This window comes from Ahaetulla prasina, chromosome 12, assembly GCF_028640845.1.
Source record: "Ahaetulla prasina isolate Xishuangbanna chromosome 12, ASM2864084v1, whole genome shotgun sequence".
Classification (NCBI taxonomy): Eukaryota; Metazoa; Chordata; class Lepidosauria; order Squamata; family Colubridae; genus Ahaetulla; species Ahaetulla prasina.
In genome coordinates, this window is record NC_080550.1 from 13,726,966 (window position 1) to 13,751,522 (window position 24,557).

Below are 24,557 nucleotides of genomic sequence, written 5' to 3' on the forward strand. Positions count from 1 at the left end.
ATTCTATTCTATTTTTTTTATTGAAAAAGTTTTACCAAAAAAAAAGCTTTCCCCCCCTTCCCCCTCCCTTCAACCCCCCCCACTTCCCGGAACAAACACAAGGTATAGTTAAAAATAAAACAAACATATACTAAAATTTTTTCCTCCTAACTCAATTATTCTATTCTATTTTTATTCTATCCTATCCTATTCTTTTTTTTCCTATTCTTTCTTCTGTTCTATTCTTTCTTTATTCTATTCTATTCTATCCTATCCTATCCTTTCTTTCTTCCATTTTATTCTTTCTTCTAGTCTTTCTTTCTTCTATTCTATTCTATCCTATCCTATCCTATTCTTTCTTTATTCTATTCTTCTATTCTATTCTATTTTTCTTCCATCCTATCCTATCCTATCCTATCCTATCCTATCCTATGCTTGCTTTCTTCTATTTTATTCTTTCTTCTGTTCCATTCTTTACTATTCCATTCCATTCCATTCTCTCCTAATCCTAATCCATCCCATCATTTCCTGTTCTATTCTCTCCTCTTCCTCTTCCTCATCCATCCCACCAGTGCATCGCGGCCGTCTCCGTCCCGCTTTCGGAATCCCGCCCCGGCCGCCCCGGGAGCTTCCTCCGCACGTGTCGAACGCGCGCAACAGGCTCTGCCAAGGACTCCGCGCTTTTGGCAGGCAAGCAGGACCGGGCCGGGAGCTAGCATCGCTCGGAGCCGGATCTGGCGAGGAAGAAACCCGAAAGCGGCGGCGGGGCTGGGAGGATGAGCGGGTGGGCTCCGCTCAGCTGCGCTCCTCCGCCGGCCAGCCGGTCCAGCCCTTCCCGCCTGCCTCCTTCCTTCCCTTCTCCAGGGGCGGAGACGGCCGTCCTCCTCGGAGGGCGGGCAGCCTGGCCGGCCACCGCCCCGGAACTGCCGAGCGCCGAGCGGGAGAAGGACGGAGAGCCAAGCGGGCTGGGGGTGGGAGGGAGGCGGTGGGGGCGGCTGTAGCGGCGCCCGATCCTTCGCTTCGCCAACAGGCGCCCGCCGGGTTTGCAGGAGCCTCTTTCGGGTCGGGCCCCGCGGCTGCTGCGGCTGCTGCCGCTGCTTCCCCGCTTGATCCCCACCCCGCTCCGAGTTCCCGGGCACGGATGCACGGAGGAAGCCCGAGCTAAAGAAACGGAGGCGGAGGGCTCCCTTTTCCCCCCCGCCCCAACCTCCCTCGGGCAAGCTGCTGGCGGACGCGGAAGAGGACTTTGCGATCTCAGGGTTGGGGGGGATCCCGCAGCTCCTTCTTCCCCCCCCGCCCCCGCAACCAAAGTTTTGGGGTGGTGGTGGAGAAAAAGAAAAAGCGAGGCCCGGGGAGGCTTTAGTGTGCGGGATCCTGGCACGCAACGATCGATCTGGCTTCCCTCCGAAGTTTCTGCCTCAGTCCCGGGAAGACGGGTCGGAATCGAAAGCGGGCATCGGCTTTTTTTTTTCTTCTTTCCTTTCCTTTCCTTTTTTTTTTTTTTGCTAACTCAGCTTTCCTTCCCCCTCGCGAAGCGCCCAGCTGCAGCTCTCAAGTCACCCGCGGAGCCCTGCGAGGTAGGCTGGGCTGGGGAAGGCACGTGCCGCCGGCCCTCCTCCGAGGAAGCCCGGCCGAGGCTGAGCTTAGGCGGTGCAGGTGAGCGCTTGCATGCAAGAAGCGAAAGGTGAGCCAAATGGGTGGTTTTGTGTGTGTGTGTGTGTGTAACTTTTGAACAGGGTGGGGGGGTCAAAGGGATTGCATGAATTGTTTAAATTTAAGTGGTGGATTTTTTTAAAAAAAATTTAAAAATATTTTTTGTATCCTTGCTTGTATCCTTACCATTTATGTTGATATTGTTTTCTGATTGCTTATTTGTTCCCTATGACTATTGTTAAGTGTTGTACCTTATGATTCTTAATGAATGTATCTTTTCTTTTATGTACACTGAGAGCATATGCACCAAGACAAATTCCTTGTGTGTCCAATCACACTTGGCCAATAGAAAATTCTCTCTTCTCCTCTCCTCTCCTCTCCTCTCCTCTTCTCTCTCTCTCTCTCTCTTCTCTTCTCTCTCTCTTCTCTTCTCTTCTCTCTCTCTCTCTCTCTTCTCTTCTCTTCTCTTCTCTCTCTCTCTCCTCTCCTCCTCCTCTCCTCTCCTTCTCTTCTCTTCTCTTCTCTTCTCTTCTCTCCTCTTCTCTCCTCTCCTCTCCTCTCCTCTCCTCTTATTCTCTTCTTATTCTCTTCTCTTCTTATTCTCTTCTCTTTCTTTTCTACTCTTCTTCTCTCCTCTCCTCTCCTCTCCTCCCCCCTCCCCTCCCCTCCCCTCTCCTGTCCTCTCCTCTTATTCTCTTCTCTTCTCTTTCTTTTCTACTCTCTTCTCTTCTCTTAAAGTTCATTGAGACTTTTTTGTTTTAAAGTATTCAGTGATGTCTCAGCCTCCATAAAGGCGCTTGGTTGGAAGAATGCCAAGCAGGCCAGCCAGCTCTCCATGGAATTAAGAGGAAGTGGCTTGAATCATCCAAGTGACAAACGCTGCTTTTAATCATTAAGCAAAGGGCCGGTTCCTAGAATTAGATCCATTTGTGGGTTTCTAGTTAACTCTCCTCCCTTCTCCGACTAATAAAATTCTCTGCAGTGGCTCCTGTCAGAAAAGATGTGACTTGAGTGCCTTTCCTCTTCTTCTCCTCCTCTCTCTCTCTCTCTCTCTCTCTTCTCATTGGCATGCAGAGTTCTGGGAACAAGTGAGCAATGATGGTTTCCAAGTAAAGTTGTGGAGCATTTTGAATTTGATTCTAAAAAAAGAAAAAGCACCCAAATCGGGCTTTGTCAGCAACTCTTTAAAGTAGCCGAGTCTTTTCCTAGGATTGGGCCTTTTACATCAGCGAAGGCTCATTGACCAGGCCTCTCCTTGAGGCCCACTTCAGTCATGCAAGGGGAGAGACGGTTGTAGACATTCTCAGTCATCCAGGTCATGGTTGTCCCAAAAGTGCTTTTTTTCAGGAGGCAACTGGACTTCCTTGTTTTTTTTTTTCCTTTTTAAGACATTTCTCTTCTCATCCAAGAAGCTTCTTCAGTTCTGACAGGATGGTGGGGGAATGGAAGGATTTATATTCCTTTAAGACAGCTGGTCATTTGCATCCCTTCAGAGCAGCTTGGCTCTGGCTGGAGAATTCTGGGAGTTGAAGTTCACAAGTCTCTTAAAACTGCCAAGTTTGGGGAGCCCTGCTTTAGAGGGTCTTGGAAGCACTTGAGGGTTTATCTGTGTCCTCAGGCTCACCTGAATGGTGCTCCTGGTTCCTGTAGTCCAGTGCTTCTCAATTATTTTCTGTCATGCCCCCCTAGGAAGAAGAAAACATTTTTCGCGTCCCCCGCGCGACTGTAAATAATTATTAAATAATTAATAATTAATAATTATTAAATGCGCCCCCCTTTACAGAGGTCAAACGCGCCCCCCTTTACGGAGCCTCGCATCCCCCCTGGGGGGCGCGCCCCACTATTTGAGAAGCACTGCTGTAGTCTGTGTTGTGACCCAGGCCCAAGTAGATAGTAAGAAACTCAGTCCATGAAAAAATAAACAAATTCTATTTGAACAGCTGAGAATTACTTCATTCCCAGCGTCGTTCAACTCAAATTAAAACAAATTCCTCCCAACACAAATTCCTCAGGCCTCTTGCAAACTTTGATCCAATTAGGCAAACTGCCAAAGGCCTTTCTGGACAAACGTTCAGAAGTCACAAAAATAAATGCAAGACGTAGACGAAGCAGAAGACGAAGTTACCAACGTTGTTTTCCGGCAAAGCCCAAACGCTGTTGCTGGTCTGTTTTAAGCCTTATGGGAGGAGCCAATCATCTCTTGGCCCTACTCCTGAGTCGTCCTCTTTGCTTTAGCTGCTCTTGCCTTGTGGCAGCTCTTCTCATGCATGCATTAGGGACAGGCTCCTCCTGTTCCTCTGCCTCACTACTATCAGTCTCTGGAGGCTCTGGAGTCTGCACCTCACTCCCCGATGGCCCTGGCCTCACCTCAGCCTCATCGCTGTCCGACTCCGTTGCCGGCTCTGCCGGCTGCTGATGGACCACAACAGGGCCTCTGGAAATCCATTCCTACTCCCACACCATTGGAAGGCTGTTCATCCCAAATTGCATAGCTAAAAGTCTGTAGAGATTCTCAATCATCCAGGTCATAGCTATCCCATACAATTTAATCTAGATTGCAGAAAATATGACTTCTGTAACAGCATCATCAGTGCTTGGAACGCATTACCTGACTCTGTGGTCTCTTCCCATAATCCCCAAAGCTTTAACCAAAAACTTTCTACTATTGACCTCACCCCATTCCTAAGAGGACCGACCATAAGGGGCGTGCATAAGAGCACAAACGTGCCTACCGTTCCTGTCCTATTGTTTTTCTTTTTCTTCTTATATATATATATGCTTATACTTCCTTATATCGCCTCATATATATGTTTATATACTGTATAATCTTTTTGTGTGATACCTATGTATATTGTTGTGACAAATAAATAAATAAATAAAAATTTGGGATGAACCCCCTTTGAATGGTGTGAGTGTAAGAATGGATTTCCAGAGAGAGAGAAAATTGCAGACTACAGGAACCAGGAGCGCCACTCAGGTGACCCTGAGGACCCAGATAAGCCTCCAAGTGTCTCAATGACTCTATAAAAGGATGCAAATGACCAGCTGTCTGCAAGGAATATAAATCCATCCATTCCCCACCATCCCGTCTGAAGAAGCTGAAGAAGCTTCTTGGATGAGAAGCGAAACCTCTTCAAAAAAACAAAACAAAACTAGAAAGTCCAGTTGGCTCCTGAAAAAGCACTTTTTGGCCCAAGGGAAGGGAAGATGTTTTTAAGTGATCCTCCTGTTTTTAAGTGATCCTCCCCCACCTGTTTTTAAGTGATCCTCATTTAGTGACCACACTAGAGACTGGCAACCTGTTCATTAAGTGAAGTGGTCGCTAAGCGAAACCTGGACGGTGCTTAGGATCTTACTTCAGCTTTTCCTTTGCTTTACAGGCCATAAATGTGAGGATTGGTTGCAAAGTTACTTTTCCGTCTGAATCTCTGAAGGAGGGCTGTTTGGATCCTCCTTCTCCTTTGCAGGTGATGGAATTGGAATCGTTTGGTAGATCACGAACCTAAGCTCATGTTAGCTTTTGAGAGAAACGCAAGTCAATTACAATTCAGTTTGCACGTGCCTATGTGTTCTGGCCTAGGCTTCCCCAGCAGCACGAAGCCGAGTCCTCGTCCCGATAAACCACTTTTATTTAATTTATGGTGAATTCCTCTCCAGCAAAGTCTTTCCTCTCCCACAGCCTTTCAAGATAGTTTACAATTACCGACCTTTATCAGGCTTAGAGAGTGGCCTGGCCGATATCTTTCAGACTCCACACTGTAACCGACAATACTTGGCAAGAATGCAGGAATGGATCCTCACCCAAATGAACTAATTGTCTCTTGCAGACTCCTTTTTGCTCCTCTTTATTCCCTATGGGAGGGTCCATTCACCGTCCACTTGTGGCTTTACTCCTGAGTCGACCCTTGTTCTTTAGCTGTTCCCTGCCTCTGGCAACTGTGCATGCGCATACTTGGAACAGGCTCCAGCTGTTTATGTGCCTCACTGATGTCTGATTCCGAAGATTAGCTGAGAGTTGGCATACGGCCCTGGCCCCCTCTCTGCCTCCAATGCAGAGTCATCGTCAGAGCCTTCCCCAGACTCCAGGACTGGCCCATGTTCCTCCCTGACCTCCTCACTGTCCGAATCTGCTGCCAGATCTGCTGGCCAGGGCGCAGATCAAGTCAGCATGCAACCTGTGAATCAATTTCCCAAGCGAGTTCCCTTGCACAAATGCCCAGCTTTGCATATACAGGCAATCCTTGATGGTACGACCACAATTGAGCCCAAAATGTATGTTGCTCAGTGAGACACGTGTTAAAGCGAGCCTTGTCCCAGTTTCTTAAGTGAATTGCTGCCGTCGTTAAATTAAGTCACGCGGTTGTTAAGTGAATCCGGTTTCCCCCACCGACTTCCCCTTGTCGGCAAAAGGGGATCGCGTGAGTTTGGGACACTGCCATAAATGTGAATCAGTGGTCAAGCATCCGAATCGGAATGACGGATAGCCGTGGGGATGCTGCAGCGGTCGTAACTGTGAACAATGGTCATAAATGGCCTTTTCCAGTGCCGTTGTAACTTTTAACGGTCACTGTTCTAAGTCGAGGATTACCTGTATGCATAACTTCCATTGCCTGTGTGTTATCAAATAGCAATAAACCTTTCCGTTGCCTGGATAGCATTTCTCCTTCCTATAACGCTGTCACGCTTATATGTGACGAGGGACATCTTCATGCTTTTGCAGGAAGGACCCACCTGGTCAACCCAGCGAAGGGCCGACCATGCCTCCTTCCAAAGATGTGGTCAAAATCGCCGTGCAGATGATGGGTGCGATTCCTCAGCTCATAGAACTGAATCAGGTAGAGCCGTGAGGGCGAGCCTAGGGCACAGTTGGCACACCGAGTCCTTCCTGCGGGCACGCGAGCCGTCCCCCAGCTCAGAGCCACCGTGCATGTGTGCGCACCTCCCGCAGGCAGCTGATTTTCAGGATGGGCGGGGGGGGCGCATGCGGGAGACGAGTGTGCATGTGTGGGGGGTGGGGATGTCGTACGTGCGGGGGCTGGCGTCACACTCATAGGCGTGAGGGTAGCATGGGGGGCACTATGCCCCCCCCATGGCTCATTTTTGAGCCCAGAAGACTGCAGGGGGGCCTATTAGGCCCAAAATGGGGTGGGGCGGGGGGGGTTGCACGCACATGTGCATGGAGGGCCTCTGGTGGCTCAACAGACTAAGTCTTGCTGTTATTAACACAGCTGCTTGCAATTACTGCAAGTTCAAGCCCCACCAGGCCCAAGGTTGACTCAGCCTTCCATCCTTTATAAGGTAGGTAAAATGAGGACCCAGATTGTTGGGGGGGCAATAAAGTTGACTTTGTATATAATATACAAATGGATGAAGACTATTGCTTAACACAGTGTAAGCCGCCCTGAGTCTTCGGAGAAGGGCGGGATATAAATGCAAATAAAACAAAAATGGAGGGCAGGGGGAGCATGGGGTGGTCCCGTACACATGCATGGGGGAGTGGGGGGGTGTCGTGCGCACTTGCACAAGGACCCCCGCATTGCATTATGGGTGCCGGCAAGCATGCACACTGTTTCATGTGCGCGAGAAAAGAAAAGAGAAAAGGGTTAGCCCAGGGGGTCTGCAAACTTGGCTCTTTTAAGACTTGTGGACTTCAACTCCCAGCTTTGCTGGCTGAGGAACTCTGGGAGTTGAAGTCCGCAAATCTTAAAAGAGCCAAGTTTGCAGACCCCTGGGTTAGCCATCGCTGTGGTAGAGGATCTTTACCTCTTTTGTTTTTAACCCGTTTGGTCACATGGAAGAGTTGTGCCGACTCAGAGGTGCCCAGTTTTATTTTCCGTGCACCGGCTCTGCTTAACAGGTTCCAATCACGTGGAAAGCCTCACATGCCGTTTATGTTTAATTGCAGGCGAAGCCCTTGTCAGCAGTTGTGAAAGAAGTCTGTGAAGTGTGAGTAGCTATTCCCTTTTTTTCTTTTTTTGCTTTTTGGCTTTTGCTTTTGCTTTGTAGCAGCTCAGCAGAAAAAGTCTGAGGTTGATTCGCAGGAGAGTTTCAGGCAGAAGCTGTTCCCTGCCAGATGTTCGCAAAAGCTTACCGCATTTTTTCCACACCCGCTTTAAGTTATTAAATATGTGTTAAGGGAGGCCTGTCTGCTTTCTCTATTGTTAATACATTTTAGCTTTCTTGAACTTGAATCTTGAACACAACTTCAAGTTGTCAAAGTTGGGAAGCACTATTATAAATCAATGATGACCCCAAACTACTGATAGCAGGCATTTATCTAGATCAGGGGTCTCCAATCTTGGTCCCTTTAAGACTCCAATCTTGGTCCCTTTAAGACAGCGGTTCTCAACCTGTGGGTCGGGACCCCGTTGGGGGTCGAATGACGATTTGCCAGGGGTCGCCTAAGAGCATCGGAAATATGGGAAGTATACTTGCGAGTCGAAGAATCGCGCTCCAATGGTTGACTCCACAAGCCAGCTGCAGGCTGTTCAAATCGCTAGCCGAATTCGGCTTCAGGCGCGATGAATTAAAAAAGAGAGAAATCTTTGCTCTGATGTCTCCCTCTCAAGCCAGCTGCAATCACTCCCAATCACTAGCCTGATCTGGCTTCAGGCGCGATAAACTTAATAGGGGAGGAGTCTCCGCTTTAATGCCTCCGTCCTCAAGGCAATCGCAAGCAGTTCAGATCGCTAGCCAATACAGTTTCAGGCGCGATAAATTCAAAACAAAAATAATTTTACGGTTGGGGTCGCCACATCGTGGGGAATTGTATTAAAGGGGTCGCAGCACTATAAAGGTTGAGAACCACTGCTTTAAGACTTGTGGACTTCAACTCCCAGCCAGCTTTGCTGGCTGAGGGACTCTGGGAGTTGAAGTCCACAAGTCTTAAAGGGACCAAGGTTGGAGACCCCTGATCTAGATGTTTCCCCCTTCACCTCCTCTTCACTCCCTTTCCTTCTCTTCCTCCTCTCTTCCATCCTCCTGCTGGAATTAAAGGTCTGTACTTGTCCATATAATAACAGAATAACAGAGTTGAAAGAGACCTTGGAGATCTTCTAGTCTAACCTCCTGCTCAGGCAGGAAACCCTATACCCGTGATGGCGAACCTATGGCACGCTTGCCAGAGGTGGCATGCAGCTCCCTCTCCAATGGCATGTGAGCCATTGCCTCAGTTCAGCTCCACTGCGCATGCGCAGGTGCCTCCTGCCAGCCAGCTGGTCTCCGGGTCTCTGCCATGCATGCGTGGTGGCAGGGTGCGTGCGGGGGGCTGCACATGCATGCATGGGGGTGGGGCATGGGGGCACACATGCATGTGCGTGGGGCACATGCAGGGGGACTGCATGCCTTCCTTGGGGGCAGGACATGTGCGGGGGACCACGCGCCCATGCGTGGGGGCTGTGTGCACATTGCATTTGGGGAGTTCGGACATGCACTTTGGGCACTCGGTCCAGAAGAGGTTAGCTGTCACTGCCTTATACCATTTCAGATAAATGGTTATCCAACATCTTCTTAAAAACCTCCAGTGTTGGAGCATCCACGATTTCTGGAGGCAAGTTGTTCCACTGATTAATTGTTCTAAGTATCAGGAAATTTCTCCTTAGTTCTAGGTTGCTTCTCTCCTTGACTAGTTTCCACCCAATGATTGTTGTCCTGCCCTCAGGTGCTTTGGAGAATAGCTTGACTCCCTCTTCTTTGTGGCAACCCCTGAGATATTGGAACACTGCTATCATGTCTCCCCTACTTCTTCTTTTCACTAGACTAGACAAACTCAGTTCCTGCAACCGTTCGTTCTTCTTATGTTTTAGATGTGTTTTAGACAAGAGAAGTTTCGTATCTGTGAAAAAGACTAGATCATTTACATCCTTGCAAGAATCGATTTTACAAATTGGAGCCTCATTGTAAAAGAATGAAGTTTAATCGGTAGTTAATTCAGTTAGTATGAAGAGTTATTTTGTCCTCCCTCTTCTCTTTTTTTGGAGTGTGACTTCTGGTTCCACCTGCACAACATGTTTATGGAGGTAGGGAAACACCTTTAGGAACTAGTAAAGGCTGAGTAGGCTATTGCACAGAATTTTACTCCATCAGTCTGGGTGTGCTTGTGTATATACACAAACATAGGCATGTATAATTTCTCCTTAATTCCCTTCTCCCCCCTCTTTTTTTTTTTTTGAGGGTCATGTTCCTTTCAGGCAAACAAAGTATTTGATTAAACTTGGTAGAAAACTTAGTTAAGTAGCAGGGGAAACATTTGCATGATTCAGACGACTTATTTCCTTCGACATCCAGTTTCTTTCCTGGGAGATGGAAACAACCCACTTTTTTTGGGTGTGTGTGTATCTCTGCACCCTGGCAAAACTCCGATTGTCTGTCTCTAATGTAGGTGGAACCTGAATAATTCCGAGCGCTATGCTCTGCAGTACGTGGATGGCCAGCAAGCCTACATCACAGAACTGGTGAGTGCATTTGAGAAAGAGTTTAGTAGACCAGCCTGGTGTTTTAAAAAATGCCTTCAAGGAAGGTTATAGTTGTTGTGATTCCGCCCCCCCGCCCCCCGAGCCTGTCCTCATGGAGGAGGATGATTCTAAGAGTGATGGGGAGGAGCCGACAAGGCCTCCCTCTCCAGGATCCTCCTCTCTGGCACTGCCTCAGGTTCCAGCTGCTGAAGATCAATCCTGGATTGACCCGAGGCAGCGATGAAAAGATAAGCGTGCGCAGCAAAGGAAGAGCTGTGGCAGGCCCAGAGATTGCTGAGTCACTGAGCCACACTCCACAGGGGATAAAAGCGGGTGGAGTTGCCATCTGGCCCTTGTGATGGACAAAAAGCTACCGTGTGAACTGCAGATCAGTTGTTTGGGAGTTAAAAGGCCTGGACTGTGCAAAGGATTTTTCTGTGAGCAATTGGCAACGGATTTTAGACACGTGGGCTTCTGTCTCCGTAAGAGAAAAGGAACTCGGAACTTGGCAGGCCTTTGCACTGCTGCTGCCAAGTCTGTCATCCACTACAGAAAGTCAGATCTGTTATAAATATAAAGGACTGTGGGACACGCATCTCTGTGTCTTCTCTGTGAGGTGGGGAGGGGGACAGAACAATAGCCTGCCCCCCCCCCAAAAAAAAGAGAGAGAGAGAGAGATGGACATTGAATGATTACCGTAAATAAAACAACTTTTTCTGCCTCTTATTTTTCAGTTCTCCTAGAAGGCTAGTTAAAATGTTGGCAAGATAGAAATTTGGAAGATCGATTTGAACCAGTACATCTTTGGTTGTTTTTATTCAGTGTTTTGAGATTTTGATTGTGCAATTATTTTCTTGTCTGTTGTTTCGTTAGAACCGTGGCGAAATTAAGAATGGGAGTATCCTGCAGTTGACAACTGCTCCGGTAGGTCTCCCTGTAAATGGGAAAACATTCCGAATTTTGTCTTTGCTCAAGGACGATATTTATTATAGAAGCTGTAGATTCCAAGCATGTGATTTCTGAATGCTTTCCCCCTTATTTTCTTACTGGGTTTTTTGTCATCTTGCAAATATTGCAGACTAATCATTAGAACAAAACGAGATAACCCCTTTGCATCTTGCTGGCTCCTCCATTTACGCACATCCTTAGAATGATGATGCATTATTTTATTTTATTTTTTGCAAATACAGGAAGCTGAGAACGTTTTATGGTTGTGTTATAAAATACTTTCAGGGGTGGGGTGGGTAGAAGTGAAGACCCTTGCTTCCCACTCGGAAGGTTGAGAGTTCAATCCTAGGCAGCGACAGATGTTTCTCTCTCAGGGCCCAAAGAGAAAATATCTGCTGTGAGCTCCATGTAGGAGTCAGGAAGGGCATCCGGCCAGTAAATGCTCAGCTCAGTTCAGTTGTGCTGACCCCACCCCGAAGCAAGAGATCGTAAAAAGAAAAAGAAAAAAATAGAATACTTTCACCTGAGGCTTTTATTGTAAAATCATGCAGTTTCCTCCATTGACTTTCATTTGTTTATTTTTAATGATTGGATGGAGAATGTTGCTGGCCAAAGGTCACTAATTTCTTATCATGATAGCCCTTAACACATATTCCGACTGCTTCTTTCTTCCTTACTTGGAGGAAATCCATGGAAAAGTAAACAGAGGCTACAGAACATTTTAAAAAAAATACCCACATCCTGGCTACTATTTTTACCTTCTGTTTATATCAATGCTTTTTGGTTGCTTTTCGTTCTTGCTACTCTGGCTAAATTTCACAGTCCTTACTGTTTAAGTTTCCCATACTTAACAGCAAATTATTATTATGCCCATTCCTAGGCGCATAATAGAAGCAGCAACAAGGCAGGCTGCAGTTATTTTCCTTTTGATGTTTTAGCACAGCTTTCCTCAACCTAGACTCCTCCAGATGTGTTCACTGGGAATTTTAGGAAGTGCCCTCCCTAAAAAGGTCAAGGCAAAGGTTCCCCTCACGCATATGTGCTAGTTGTTCCTGGCTCTAGGGGACGGTGCTGATCTCCGTTTCAAAGCCGAAGAGCCAGCGTTGTCCGAAGACATCTCCGTGGTCATGTGGCCAGCGTGACTCAACGCCAAAGGCGCACGGAACGCTGTTAACCTTCCCACCAAAGGTGGTCCCTATTTTTCTACTTGCATTTTTTTTTACGTGCTTTCGAACTGCTAGGTTGGCAGAAGGTGGGACAAATAACGGGAGCTCACCCCATTACGCGGCACTAGGGATTCGAACCGCTGAACTCCCAACCTTTCGATCGACAAGCTCAGCGTCTTAGTCAAATGTGAGCTTGCAGCCGTTGCTTTAATGTAACTTTTGCTGTTGCCTTGAGTCAGTTCTTGATTTCATTTAGTTATTTTTTTGGGGTGGGTAAATCACCTTGATACAAATGCAAAACTTACCTACTTTCCTACCATTTTGGCAAACGGGATGCAAATATATTTATATAACTAGAGGCTGTGCTGAGATTGAGAGAGGAAAAAAGGAAGAGGCTCTCTAGGCACGATCAGCAGATAAGACAGCTTGCTACGGACTTATCATACAGATGTGGATTTTCAGCCCGAGGGATGTGCAAACAAATTGGGAAAAAGAAATCCAGAAGCTTCAGAGAGGACCCGAGCTCTTCACGAACTCACCAATAAAAGGAAAGCTGGGGAATTCCTATCTGGCTTCTTATGCTTTTTGTAATCGGGGGCTTATTTCTTGTTGTTTCAACTCATTTAAAGAACCTTCCTTCCTTGATTGTGCTCTGCAGTTAACCTGGCCGAGAGGATAAGTACTCTTTTAGTGGCCTTAAACTATTGCCGGTCATTGGATCGACAAGGATTTTGATCAGTGGTGGGTTTCAAAATTTCTTACTACCAGTTCTGTGGGTGTGGCTTGGTGGGCATGGCAGGGGAAGGATACTGCAAAATCTCCATTCCTTCCCTATTCCAGGGGAAGGATACTGTAAAATCTCCATTCCCATCCCACTCCAGGGAAAGATTACGTAAATCTTCATTCCCTCCCCACTCCAGGGGAAGGATACTGTAAAATCCTCATTCCCTCCTCACTCCAAGGGAAGGATACTGTAAAATCTCCATTCCCACCCCACTCCAGGGGAAGGTTATTGCAAAAATCCCCATTTCCTCCCAATCAGTTGGGACTAGGGAGGCAGCGAATAGATGGGGGGGCGGGGCCAGTCAGAATTTTTACTACCAGTTCTCTGAACTACTCAAAATTTCCACTACCGGTTCTCCAGAACTGGTCGGAACCTGCTGAAACCCACCTCTGATTTTGATTCTGTGGGAAGAGCCAAGCTACCCCTTTTTCCACACTGTGCATTATTGCATTTTTTCCCCTCAATGCCATAAAATAGCCACCAGTACAGGTAGTTCTAGACTTACGATCTCAATTGAGCCCCAAACTGCTGTTGCTAAGCGAAACATTTGTCCGGTGCATTTTGCCGCATTTTGCCGACCTTCCTTGACACAATCGTTAAGTGAATCGCTGCAGATGTTAAGTCAGTAACTGTCAGCCTCCGCTTTAATTTAGTGTATTTCTCCTACTAGATTATCTGACTATTTTATTACCTTGTTAAAAGTTTGCTCTACTGATTGTCTTACATGCTTTATGGAGAAGGGGGGGAGGTTTTCACTGTTCCCAGCGTCGGCTGACATTGTATGTGGGGGAGGGGGGAAATGCCATTTTCAAAACCAGAGGTTTGAATTGTGTTGGCGCGTGAATGTAACGGCAGCTGCTGATTCCACATTCCATTCAGAAGATTGACAGAGGGAGAATATCGGAAGTGAAACTACACGTGGCTGAGGAGAAAGAAGAGATTGGACTATTACTGTATGACCTCTAGTAGGGGGAGGGTTCAGGAGAGAATATGACTCTGGGGTTTTGATTTACTTCCAGTTCCAGCTTTGCTTTTCACCGCATCCAGACTTGTATGATAAAGATTACCAAATTCTTCAACATGATGAAGTTGGGTTTTTATTTTCTCAAACACTGATCTGGGGCAGGCTGACAGTAACAGAGTCGTGAAGTGGAGCTGGCTTGGCCTCTTGACTTTGCTTGTCAGAAAGTTGCAAAAAGGGGATCACGTGATCCCAGGGCACTGCGGCCGTCGTAAGTATGAGCCAGATGCCAAACGCCTGAATTGTGATCATGTGACCATGGGTACCACCGGCCGTAAGTGTGAAACAAGGTCACCAGTCACTTTTTTTTTCAGTGCCGTTCTAAATTTGAACGTTCATTAAACGAACTGTTGTAGATCAAGGACTACCTGTATTTTACCTCCTCAGAGTGGGCAGGCCTTCCATTTATAATAATAATAATAATAATAACAACAACAGAGTTGGAAGGAACCTTTGAGGTCTTCTAATCCAACCCCCTGCCCAGGCAGGAAACCCTACACCATTTCAGACAAATGGTTATCCAACATTTTCTTAAAAATTTCCAGTGTTGGAGCATTCACAACTTCTGCCGGCAAGTTGTTCCATTGATTTATTGTTCTGACTGTCAAAAAATTTCTCCTTAGTTCTAAGTTGCTTCTAGTTCTAAGCAATTTGGATGGCTTTATGTTCTTTCTCTTCTGAACTTGTTCCTGTTTGAGCAATGTGACCGGAATGGAATGCAACAATATTCCAAGTTGTGGCTATATCATCCTCTTTGATCCCCCCCCACCACCACAAAATATCTCCTTGCAGGATCAAGAGGCAGCAAAACTGCATGGGGGTATTCAAAGCAACAGTGTGGACGTGAAGACCAATTCTTTGAAGAAGTTGGCCAGCCTGTCCCGGGATGTGGCCTTTGCTCAGGAGTTTATTAGCAGAAATGGCCTGAATCAGCTTTTCTTGATTGTGGAAGAAGATAATAAGTGAGTATCTTCAGGGCGGAAGCGGGCTTCACTGCTGCTTTTGGCGTGACTTCTAATCTCTCTTTCTGCAGCTCCTCGGGCACTGGTGGCATTCACCGGTTCGGACCGGTTTGAGCGTACCGGTAGTGGCAACCTGCGGGTAACCCTGGTGCTATGCCGTCCTATTTAGTCACGTTTTCTAAGCCGCGCGCATGCGTGCAAGTCACAGGGGCGAGCAAAGTGCCTGTGCGGAAGGCTGCACGCTCACATTTTCACTGCGCGGCGAACCGGTGGTAAAATTATGTGAAATCCACCTCTGTCCTCAGGTAGCAATGGGATAGACAACCCATAGCATATGAACTGATTGTGGTCTTCTGCCATGCGCTTATGCGATTCCTGGAGCCAATTTGCCAGTAAAACGTGAAAATGACTGCGATGTTAATTTTTAAGCTTTACCGTCATGGACATACACTACGCATTTCCCTCCCAAAAAATTGTTTTGGTTTATCATTTGGCTTTGCCCACAATTTTCATGCTGGACCCCTTTTTTCATTGGGGGTGCCACCTTCAGCCAATCATCCTTATTGATCAATGAACAGACTGGCCGGTCCAGTTGAGTTCCAGGAAGGAGGCACCAATCCATACAGATTTAGCGAAAATTGTGCCTTTTAAACTCTCCTCCATTTAAGTTTCCTCCGTTTTCTCTTTATAACAGGGGTCTCCAACCTTGGCAATTTTAAGACTTGTGGATTTCAACTCCCAGAGTTCCTCAGCCAGCAAAGAATTCTGGGTGTTGAAGTCCACAAGTCTTAAAGTTGCCAAGGTTGGAGATCTCTGCTTTATAACATGAAGTCATGAATTAATAATCATAAATTTCAGGGATTCAGCTGTCCATGTGACCAGAGTGATATGCAAAGGATGCATACCAGGGGTGAAATGTAAAATTTGTTACTATCGGTTCTGTGTGCGTGGCTTGGTGGTGGGGAGTAATGTGACTGGGTGGGTGTGGCCAACTTTTTTTTTAACTTTTAAAAGCATTTTTTCTATTCGGCTGAAGAGGTTGTAAAAAAATGCTTTTAAAAGCCTCTGATGATCCCAGCTGTGCTGTGCGATCATCAGAGCCTTTTTTTTACTTTTAAAAGCATTTTTTCTACAACCTCTTCAGCCGAAGAAGTTGTAAAAAAATGCTTTTAAAAGGCCTTGGTGATCCCAGCTGAGCCGTGCGATCATCAGAGGCTTTTTTTAATACATTTAATAGCATTTTTTTGGCTGAAGAAAAAATGCTTTTAAAAGTAAAAAAAAACAACAACCCTTTGATGATCACGTGAGTCAGCTGGGCATGGGGGTGGGTGGGCAGGGATTTTTGCTACCGGTTCTCCGAACCACCCGCCGCCATCGCTACCGGATCAGGTGATCCGTCCAAACTGGGAATATTTCACTCCTGGTGCACACTTATAATATAACAAGCTGTCGTTTCTCAACAACATTATTATTGTGATGGCCCTTGAGTTTTTCCTTAGAATAGTCTGCCCCATCTCTTTCTGCTTCCTTGGCCTTTTTTCCCCCTGGGACGTTGGCTTTTATGGAGACATTTCCTTTTTCTTCTTCTTCTTCTTTGTTCCTTCTCTCTCCTCCTAGGTTCCTCTAATGCATCCTTCCTATGGTTTCTGGGTTTGAGTCTTCCACCTGCCCTTTGGCTCTTACCCTGTTTGCTGTCTGTTACTCCAGTACAGGGGAGATTCTGGCGTATACCCTGAAGGCCTTTGTGGAGCTGATGGAACATGATTTTGTTTCCTGGGAGACCCTCAGCCCTACTTTCATCAAAAAGGTAAGGGTCGTGACATGGAAGCAGGTCCCGTTCTCCCAGAACATCTGGGTTCTAGGTTTCTCTTCAGGAGATGGGCAGGATTTAGTGGAGTTGCAAACCAAGTTTGGCAATGTGGACTTCACAGACATGTTGTACCTTGATGAAGGTATCTTTTCTTTTATGTACACTGAGAGCATATGCACCAAGACAAATTCCTTGTGTGTCCAATCACACTTGGCCAATAAAATTCTATTCTATTCTATTCTATTCTATTCTATTCTATTCTATTCTATTCTATTCTATTCTATTCTATTCTATTTCTTTTTGGGTTCATAGGATATTCTCTCTCTCTCTCTCTCTCACACACACACACACACACACCTTCTCCCTTTTCTTCTTATCTCTTCTTTCTCTCTCTCTCTCACTCACTCTCTCACACACACACTTTCTCCCCTTTGTCCCTATCTCTTTTTTCTTTTAAAATGACTGAAGAGGAAGTTAGTGTATTACAAAACCCCTCTCTTAAGCACCAGATTTATTTTCAAGACTGTTTCTGAATCGCATCTAGGAACAGTGGCTGACTGCATCCATCTCTTTGTTGATCTATCTTCTGATCTATCCAATAACCAAATCTTCCTGGGGTGCTTACGAAGTTAGTTGTGATCTTAAGCATTTGGAAAAAACATTGCAAACGTGTAAAATATAAGCAGCACGGGAGAGCTTTTTCAAACGCTCCATCTTTCAGTGTACAACGGGCACTTAAAGTCACGTTAGGCAACATTTGAAAAAGGCCAAGGAATTTGTCTTCAATTTACTATTATGTGTTGATTTCCACCCCGCTCCTTGAATTATCACTGTTGTGTGGCTTGGCTGAGACAAAAGACAGAAAAGATTTTGAGATGGGAAGTGATGTGGGAATCCCACAGAAAGATCACAGGCATCTTGTGTTTTATTTTTGGCTGTACACCGCCCTGAGTCCTTCGGGAGAAGGGCGGTATAAAAATTTAATAAATAAATAAATAAATAAAATAAATATCTTAGATCCACTTCCAGGACGAGAGAAGGTTACCAACATTACTTTAGCAAGGATCAGAGTGCTTAGTCAAGTTCTGGAATAATTAACTTGGATGTTTTCCAGGATCAATTCAATGGAAGCCAAAGAGAAATTTGTATTATTTCCAGAAGTGATCTAATTTTCTAGTTCAGTGATGGCTGACCCTTTTTTCCTTGGGTGTCAAAAGCAGGCGTGTTAACTTTCTGAGCAGTTTGGCAAATTGGTTGTTGGAAGAAATCATTAGGGCAGAGAACCAGTTGTTAAATTATTTGAACCCCACCACTGGCCATCACGGTTCTAGATCATATCGTTTGCTGAGAATTTCTCAGTATTCACAGGCCCTGTGCTGCTGAAGAATCGAGACCGCGGTGGCTTCAAAGTAAGATAACCAATTTTTCACAGCTGTTTGTCGTAGGACGTCCTGCTTAGCTTATACAAAAGCTGCCCAAGGGCTTCAGAATATTTTAAGATATGGGATAAATTTTTATCATTGGTTAGAAGAAAGGTATAGATGAGCAATGGATAATTATGTAAGAAAATGATAATAATGTACCTGTGGAAAAATGGTGATAGTTTAAACTGGAGCGAAGAAAGAAGAAACAACAAAAGATGGAGCCAGGAAGAAAACACCCAGATGCCACACGGAAGGTATTACTGATGTTTTAAATGTACAGTATGTGTGCCTATTTATTTTTAATTTTTTAATTTTTTTTATTTTTATTTGCATTTATATCCCACACTTCTCCGAAGACTCAGGGCGGCTTACGCTATGTCAAGCAATAGTCTTCATCCATTTGTATATTATATACAAAGTCAACTTATTGCCCCCAACAATCTGGGTCCTCATTTTACCTACCTTATAAAGGATGGAAGGCTGAGTCAACCTTGGGCCTGGTGGGACTTGAACCTGCAGTAATTGCAAGCAGCTGCGTTAATAACAGACTGTCTTAGCAGTCTGAGCCACCAAATATAAAATATTTTTTAAAAAAAAAGCTGCCCAAGGGCTTTGACCAATCGAGTGCCAGCCGTGGTAGAAAACTACAACTCTTGTCATTGTAAAGAAGGAAAGAATCAAGGCGATTTAAGTGAACAAAGCTATTAATCCCTCTCCACTGTCTAATCATCTGAAATCTGTTCTTTGGCTGCAGATTGTGAGTTACATCAATATCAGTCCCCTGGATGCTTCCATCCAGCAGATTTCCCTGGCTATCTTGGAGAACATGGTGCCCACCAGTCGGGCTCTTTTTGAGCTGGTCAAGCAACAGGTGACCCTGGATCGCCTCATTGCCCTCCTGCAAGTGTAAGCATAGAATGAGCCGTAAGCAGCAGCTTTCCAGCAGTCCAGCCTCCCCAAAAACCCACAACCCACAAGATTCGGAAGGAGTCCTGTTATTTCCCAGCAGTGGGTCTCATTTACTGGCGGAAGAGGGAACCCACAAAAAACGTTGCGGCATGGAATGTGGCTTTTTAAGGCTGCCGCTGCAATGTTCTAGCAGTTTGCCTGCGGAGAGGGACTGCTGATGGTGTATCAACATCTGCCAATCACCTTCAGTTGTTGTGTGATCATTGCAATCTCCCGGATGTGGGTTTCCCCCACCCCCAACACTTATTTGTGGGAGTTATATCGGGGGTGAAATGCTCCCGGTTCGGACTGGATTGCCCAATCCGGTAGCGATGGTGGCGGGTGGTTCGGAGAACCGGTAGCAAAAATCCGTGCCCAACCCCAACCCTGCATGCCCAGCTGAGCCATGGGATCATCAGAGATTTGGGTTTTTTTACTTTTAAAAGCATTTTTTCTTTGGCCGAAAAAATGCTTTTAAAAATAAAATAAAAAAAGCTTCCGTTGATCGCGCGGCTCAGCTGGGATCGTCTGAACCTTTTAAAAGCATTTTTTCTCAACCTCTTCAACCGAAGAGATTGTAGAAAAAATGCTTTTAAAAGTAAAAAAAAAAAGCCTCCGATGATCGCGCGGCTCAGCTGGGATCGTCGGAACCTTTTAAAAGCAATTTTTTCTACAACCTCTTCGGCCAAAGAGGCTGTAGAAAAAATGCTTTTAAAAGTAAAAAAAAAAAGCCTCCGATGATCGCACGGCTCAGCTGGGATCGTCGGAACCTTTTAAAAGCAATTTTTTCTACAACCTCTTCGGCCGAAGAGCCACGCCCACAGAACCAGTAGTAACAAATTTTACATTTCACCCATGAGTTATATGCCCCAAAATTGGGATTCCTACCAGCTGCAGTGGACTAATCCCTTTCTCAAGTGGGCGATGGTAATTTTACGGCTTCCCAACTTTATCATGCTACCTTGGGAAGTAAGGGATCTCTTGGTCATCACATTGAGAATCCTTGCTGAGGATCATGGAGGTTATGGGGAAATCCAAGCTTCTAATAGCATCGCACTTGTGTTGGAAGTACGACGGTGCTTCCAGGTTGAAAGGATTAGCCTATCATTGCCCTGGGGACACCCGGGGCGGGGGCTCCTTTCATGTCCCTGGCAGGAGCTGGAGTGAAGGACCAATTAAGTGAACGAATTGTCTCCTGCAAACTCCACTCCCCTTTCGCTCCTCTTTTATTCCCTCTGGGAGGGGCCATTCATCGTCCACCTGTGGCCTTACTTCCAAGTCGACCCTTGTTCTTTAGCTGTTCCTTTCATCTGGCAACTCTGTGCATGCGCACACTGGGAACAGGCTCCAGCTGTTCGTCTGCCTCACTGATGTCTGACTCCGAAGGCAGCTGATAGCTGGCATACAGCCCTGGCCCCGTCTCTGCCTCCGATGCAGAGCCCTCGTCAGAGCCTTCCTCAGACTCCAGGACTGGCCCATGTTCCTCCCCAAACTCCTCACTGTCCAAATCTGCTGCCAGCTCCGCTGGCCGCTGGTGGGCCATAACACTATGGTCCTTTAGCCTTCTGGTGTAAGATGGAGTCTAATTTCTCGCTTTCCCCCCACCTCTCTGTATTAGAATGAACACGCAGCTGCAACTCAAATCTATGGCGCTCCTGATTGCTCTCCTCCTCAATGCTGGCGAGGCAGAAAGAAGGGTAAAGCGGATGTTCTAAATCTTGTACCTTTAGATTTACATTTGCATATATTTGCATACGTCTGCCCAGCCAACCTGCAAGAGCAGGATGGTCTGGTAGAATGTAAGATTGTCTCACCACCTGCTTTCCAATTCTAGGAGATGATGGACTATCTAGGGGAGAAGAACCTCAGGCAATTTATCCACAAGGTGGGCACGGAGGTGGCATCTGTTTCCTTCCCCCCTGCCCCAAGCTTCTTACCTCCTTCACACCTTGGCTGCCAGGTCTAACTTTCAGAAGGTCTCTTCGCTCTATCCTCACCTGCCGCTTCTGGGCTTAACGCTTTCACCTCTGTAGACAGGCACGTTTGTCCTTGCTGAACCCCACGTTATGAAATGAGATGTTTGCTCTCAAGGGGGGATGACCGGGCAGTGTCATATTGTGCCTCTCTTGGACTCCTCTTCAGAACATTGTCCATGCTTCGGACCCAATTGCGGATGAGATGGCTCACTACCTCTACGTCCTGCAGTCCCTCACACTCAACCTTCTGGAGCGGCGGATGAGGGCCCCCATGGATCCCTATTCCCAGGTCTGTTCCAGTGGTGAAATCCATTTTTTTTTTTACTACCGGTTCTGTGGACATGGCTTGGTGGGCGTGGGTGTGGCTTGGTGGGTGTGGCAGGGGAAGGATACTGCAAAATCTCCACTCCCACTCCACTCCAGGGGAAGGATACTGCAAAATCTCCATTCCCACCTCATTCCAGGGGAAGGATACTGCAAAATCTTCATTCCCACCCCACTCTGGGGCCAGCCAGAGGTGGTATTTGCCGGTTCTCCGAACTACTCAAAATGTCCGCTGCCGGTTCTCCAGAACCTTTCAGAACCTGCTGGATTTCACCCCTGGCCTGTTCCCTTGTCTTGAGTTCCTCTTCAGGGTTTTTTGGTTTTTTTTTAATGCCTTGGGTGGCCATTGCCTTTTTCCTCCACCAACTAGGAAATCTGCTTATTTTCGATGTTCAGGAACAACGGGACCTGCTCCAGTCTTTGCGGCATGCTGCCTTTGTATCTGAGAACGAGTCTTCCGCTGGCAGCTATAACACAGAGCGTCGACACTCGCTTTGTGCGAAAGAATTTCGCAAGCTGGGCTTTGTGGTGAGTTCTTTGAAGCTGATTAGATGCAGGAGAGGGCTTTTCATGGCAAGCATAGCCAGGCCCCACCCACCCACCCACCCTCCCTCCCTTCCTCCCTCCCTCCCTTCCTCTCTCTTTGACGTATGCTGCCCATTTTGCCTAGAGATGACTCTTGAGAGGTTTACAAACATTAAAAGTCAGCAAAACAAATAACTAATAATCAGGGGTGGGTTTCGCTTACTTTTGCTACCGCTTCTGCTTGCAGAAGCTTCTGCGCATGCGCAGAGCGTATTGGATGACATTTGGGCTGGTGGGCGGAGCCTCCCACCACCACTGCTACCGGTTCGCCTGAACCGGGGCGAACCGAGTAGCAACCCATCACTGCTACTGATATACAATTAAAAGATGGGAGAAAAGGGGCGCAAGATGGTGGAATCTTCTCTTAACCACCACCGGTGTGATGCACTCTGGCTGGGGGCCCAGGCCACTGGTAGAGTCAGGTCTTCTGGTCCTTCTGGAAGACTAAAAGAGTGGGTGTCGATATCACCTTGGGGGCCACAATGTTCCAAAGAGCAGGAGCCACAGCAGAAAAGGCTGTCATCCTGGATCCTGCCAACTGAAATTCCTTGACTGACGGGGTTCACAGCATGCCCCTTCAGCCAGCGCAGGTGGGCAGGCCAATCCCATTGTGGGGAGATGGTTCCTCAGATAGCCTGGACTCATACCATGAAGGGCTTTCAAGGTGATAACTGTTGTGGTCCGCCGGCGGCCTGCGGAGCTGGCAGCAGAGTCAGACAGTGAGGAAGCTGGGGAGGAACATGGCCAGTCCTGGAGTCTGGGGAAAGCTCTGACGAGGGCTCTGCATCAGAGGCAGAGAGGGGGCCAGGGCCGTATGCCAGCTATCAGTTGCCTTCAGAGTCAGACATCAGTGAGGCAGACGAACAGCTGGAGCCTGTTCCCAGTGTGCGCATGCGGAGAGTTGCCAGACAAAGGGAACAGCTAAAGAACAAGAGAACGGGAGTAGGGCTTGGAGATGATTGGCCCCTCCCATAAGTCATAAAGGAGGAGCAAAGACACATGAGCCTTTGCAGGAAGCAATGTTGTTCGTGCTGGTCAGTTTAAATTCTGCAGCTCTGTTTTGACTCTGTGTTCCGTATGGCCTTGCAAACCTAATTGCCAATTAGGTCTTTGGCAGCATGTCAAGGGAGATAAAGGTGGGTGCTTATCAGCCTTATTCTGAAGGACTGTGGCAGACTTCTGTCGGACTCTTTATTTGTGACTCATCACAGGCTGTGAATGAACAGAATCCACAGCCGTTGAAATAAAAAGAGGGTTTTGGGACTAATTGTTTGCTTTTTATCGTCTCAGGAAGCCTAGGTCAGAACAATAACCTTTTAGTGGCCAAGGGCTACAGAGTGGACAGATTTTGGTGCAAAAGTGAGTTGGGCTACAACGAATTAACTACATGTTTTTTGAAGTAGTGTGGTAGTAGAAGAGGAGGCAGAACTGGAGGGCAGAGTAAAACATGTCATCAATTTAGAATCACTGCGTTGCCACAAGAGACCCAAGTCCAGTCCTTACCTAGCTCAATTTAGCGCTGGTCATTAGTTGACTAGATTCTTGTGTCTAGGTAGCAATAGTAAACTCTTCCGTGCTTTGAACCCAGCGAATAATCCTGATAATTTGCACCTGACAATTGTGCCGTTTATTGATGTCAAGGCCGTGGGAACGGGAGTTGTCCCCTGTATGAATTTTCTCACGTTGCTGACTCACCTTCTCTTTCAGAATAACAGTAACCCTGCGTTGGATCTACACCGGACTCCTCCGGGGTTGCTTGCTCTGGACAGCATGGTCTATTTCTCCAGGCATTTCCCAAATGCATACAGCAGGGTAAGAGAAAGATATTTTCCTGGTAAGGTTGCTCCTTTCCTGGGTTTCCTCTCTAACAAGAAGAAGGCTCTGGGATTAATTAGTAGGATTTGTACTCATAGTAGCAATTGCAATAGCACTGACACTTCTGTACCGCTTCACAGTGCTTTTACAGCCCTGCCTAAGTGGTTTACAGAGTCGGCATATTCCCCCCAACTATCTGGCTCCTCATTTTACCCACCTCGGAAGGACGGAAGTCTGAGTCAACCTTGAGCTATTCAGAATTAAACTGCTGGCAGTGGGCAGAGTTAGCCTGCAATAGCACTTAAGACTTAAGGGCCGCGGTGTGGCTCAGGCTGTAAGAAGCCTGTTATTAAACACAGCTGCCTGCAATTACTGCAGGTTCAAGCCCCACCAGGTCCAAGGTTGACTCAGCCTTCCATCCTTTATAAGGTAGGTAAAATGAGGACCCAGATTGTTGAAGCACAGTTGACTTTGTAAATATACAAATAGAATGAGACTATTGCCTTACACACTGTAAGCCGCCCTGAGTCTTCGGAGAAGGGCGGGATATAAATGTAAACAAATATATATATACCGCTTCACAGTGCTTTACAGCCCTCTCTAAGCGGTTGACAGAGTCAGCCTCTTGCCCCCAACAATCTGGCTCCTTGTTTTACCCACCTCGGAAGGATGGAAGGCTGAGTCAACCTTGAGTTGGTCAGGATCGAAC

General features: G+C 46.7%; 1 protein-coding gene across 6 annotated transcripts in view; it reads left to right on the plus strand.

The window, feature by feature from the left end:
- The first annotated feature begins 928 nt into the window (after window positions 1-928).
- The window catches only part of ELMO3 (engulfment and cell motility 3), a 42,069-nt gene continuing 18,440 nt past the window's right edge, over window positions 929-24,557 (plus strand). For 2 of the 6 annotated variants that reach the window (XM_058154910.1, XM_058154908.1), the window contains exons 1-15: window positions 929-1,635; window positions 5,013-5,099; window positions 6,353-6,467; window positions 7,538-7,578; window positions 10,013-10,085; window positions 10,959-11,009; window positions 14,797-14,966; window positions 16,674-16,773; window positions 18,380-18,454; window positions 18,955-19,106; window positions 20,767-20,845; window positions 20,983-21,033; window positions 21,291-21,413; window positions 21,845-21,976; window positions 23,741-23,845. In XM_058154910.1, coding sequence (XP_058010893.1) covers window positions 6,390-6,467; window positions 7,538-7,578; window positions 10,013-10,085; window positions 10,959-11,009; window positions 14,797-14,966; window positions 16,674-16,773; window positions 18,380-18,454; window positions 18,955-19,106; window positions 20,767-20,845; window positions 20,983-21,033; window positions 21,291-21,413; window positions 21,845-21,976; window positions 23,741-23,845 — 1,230 coding nt within the window. In that variant the 5' untranslated portion in view covers window positions 929-1,635; window positions 5,013-5,099; window positions 6,353-6,389. Of the gene's footprint in view, window positions 1,664-5,012; window positions 5,100-6,352; window positions 6,468-7,537; window positions 7,579-10,012; window positions 10,086-10,958; window positions 11,010-14,796; window positions 14,967-16,583; window positions 16,774-18,379; window positions 18,455-18,954; window positions 19,107-20,766; window positions 20,846-20,982; window positions 21,034-21,290; window positions 21,414-21,844; window positions 21,977-23,740; window positions 23,846-24,557 lie in introns of those variants that run through there. The other 4 variants (XM_058154909.1, XM_058154911.1, XM_058154913.1 and 1 more) reach the window with 4 other exon arrangements.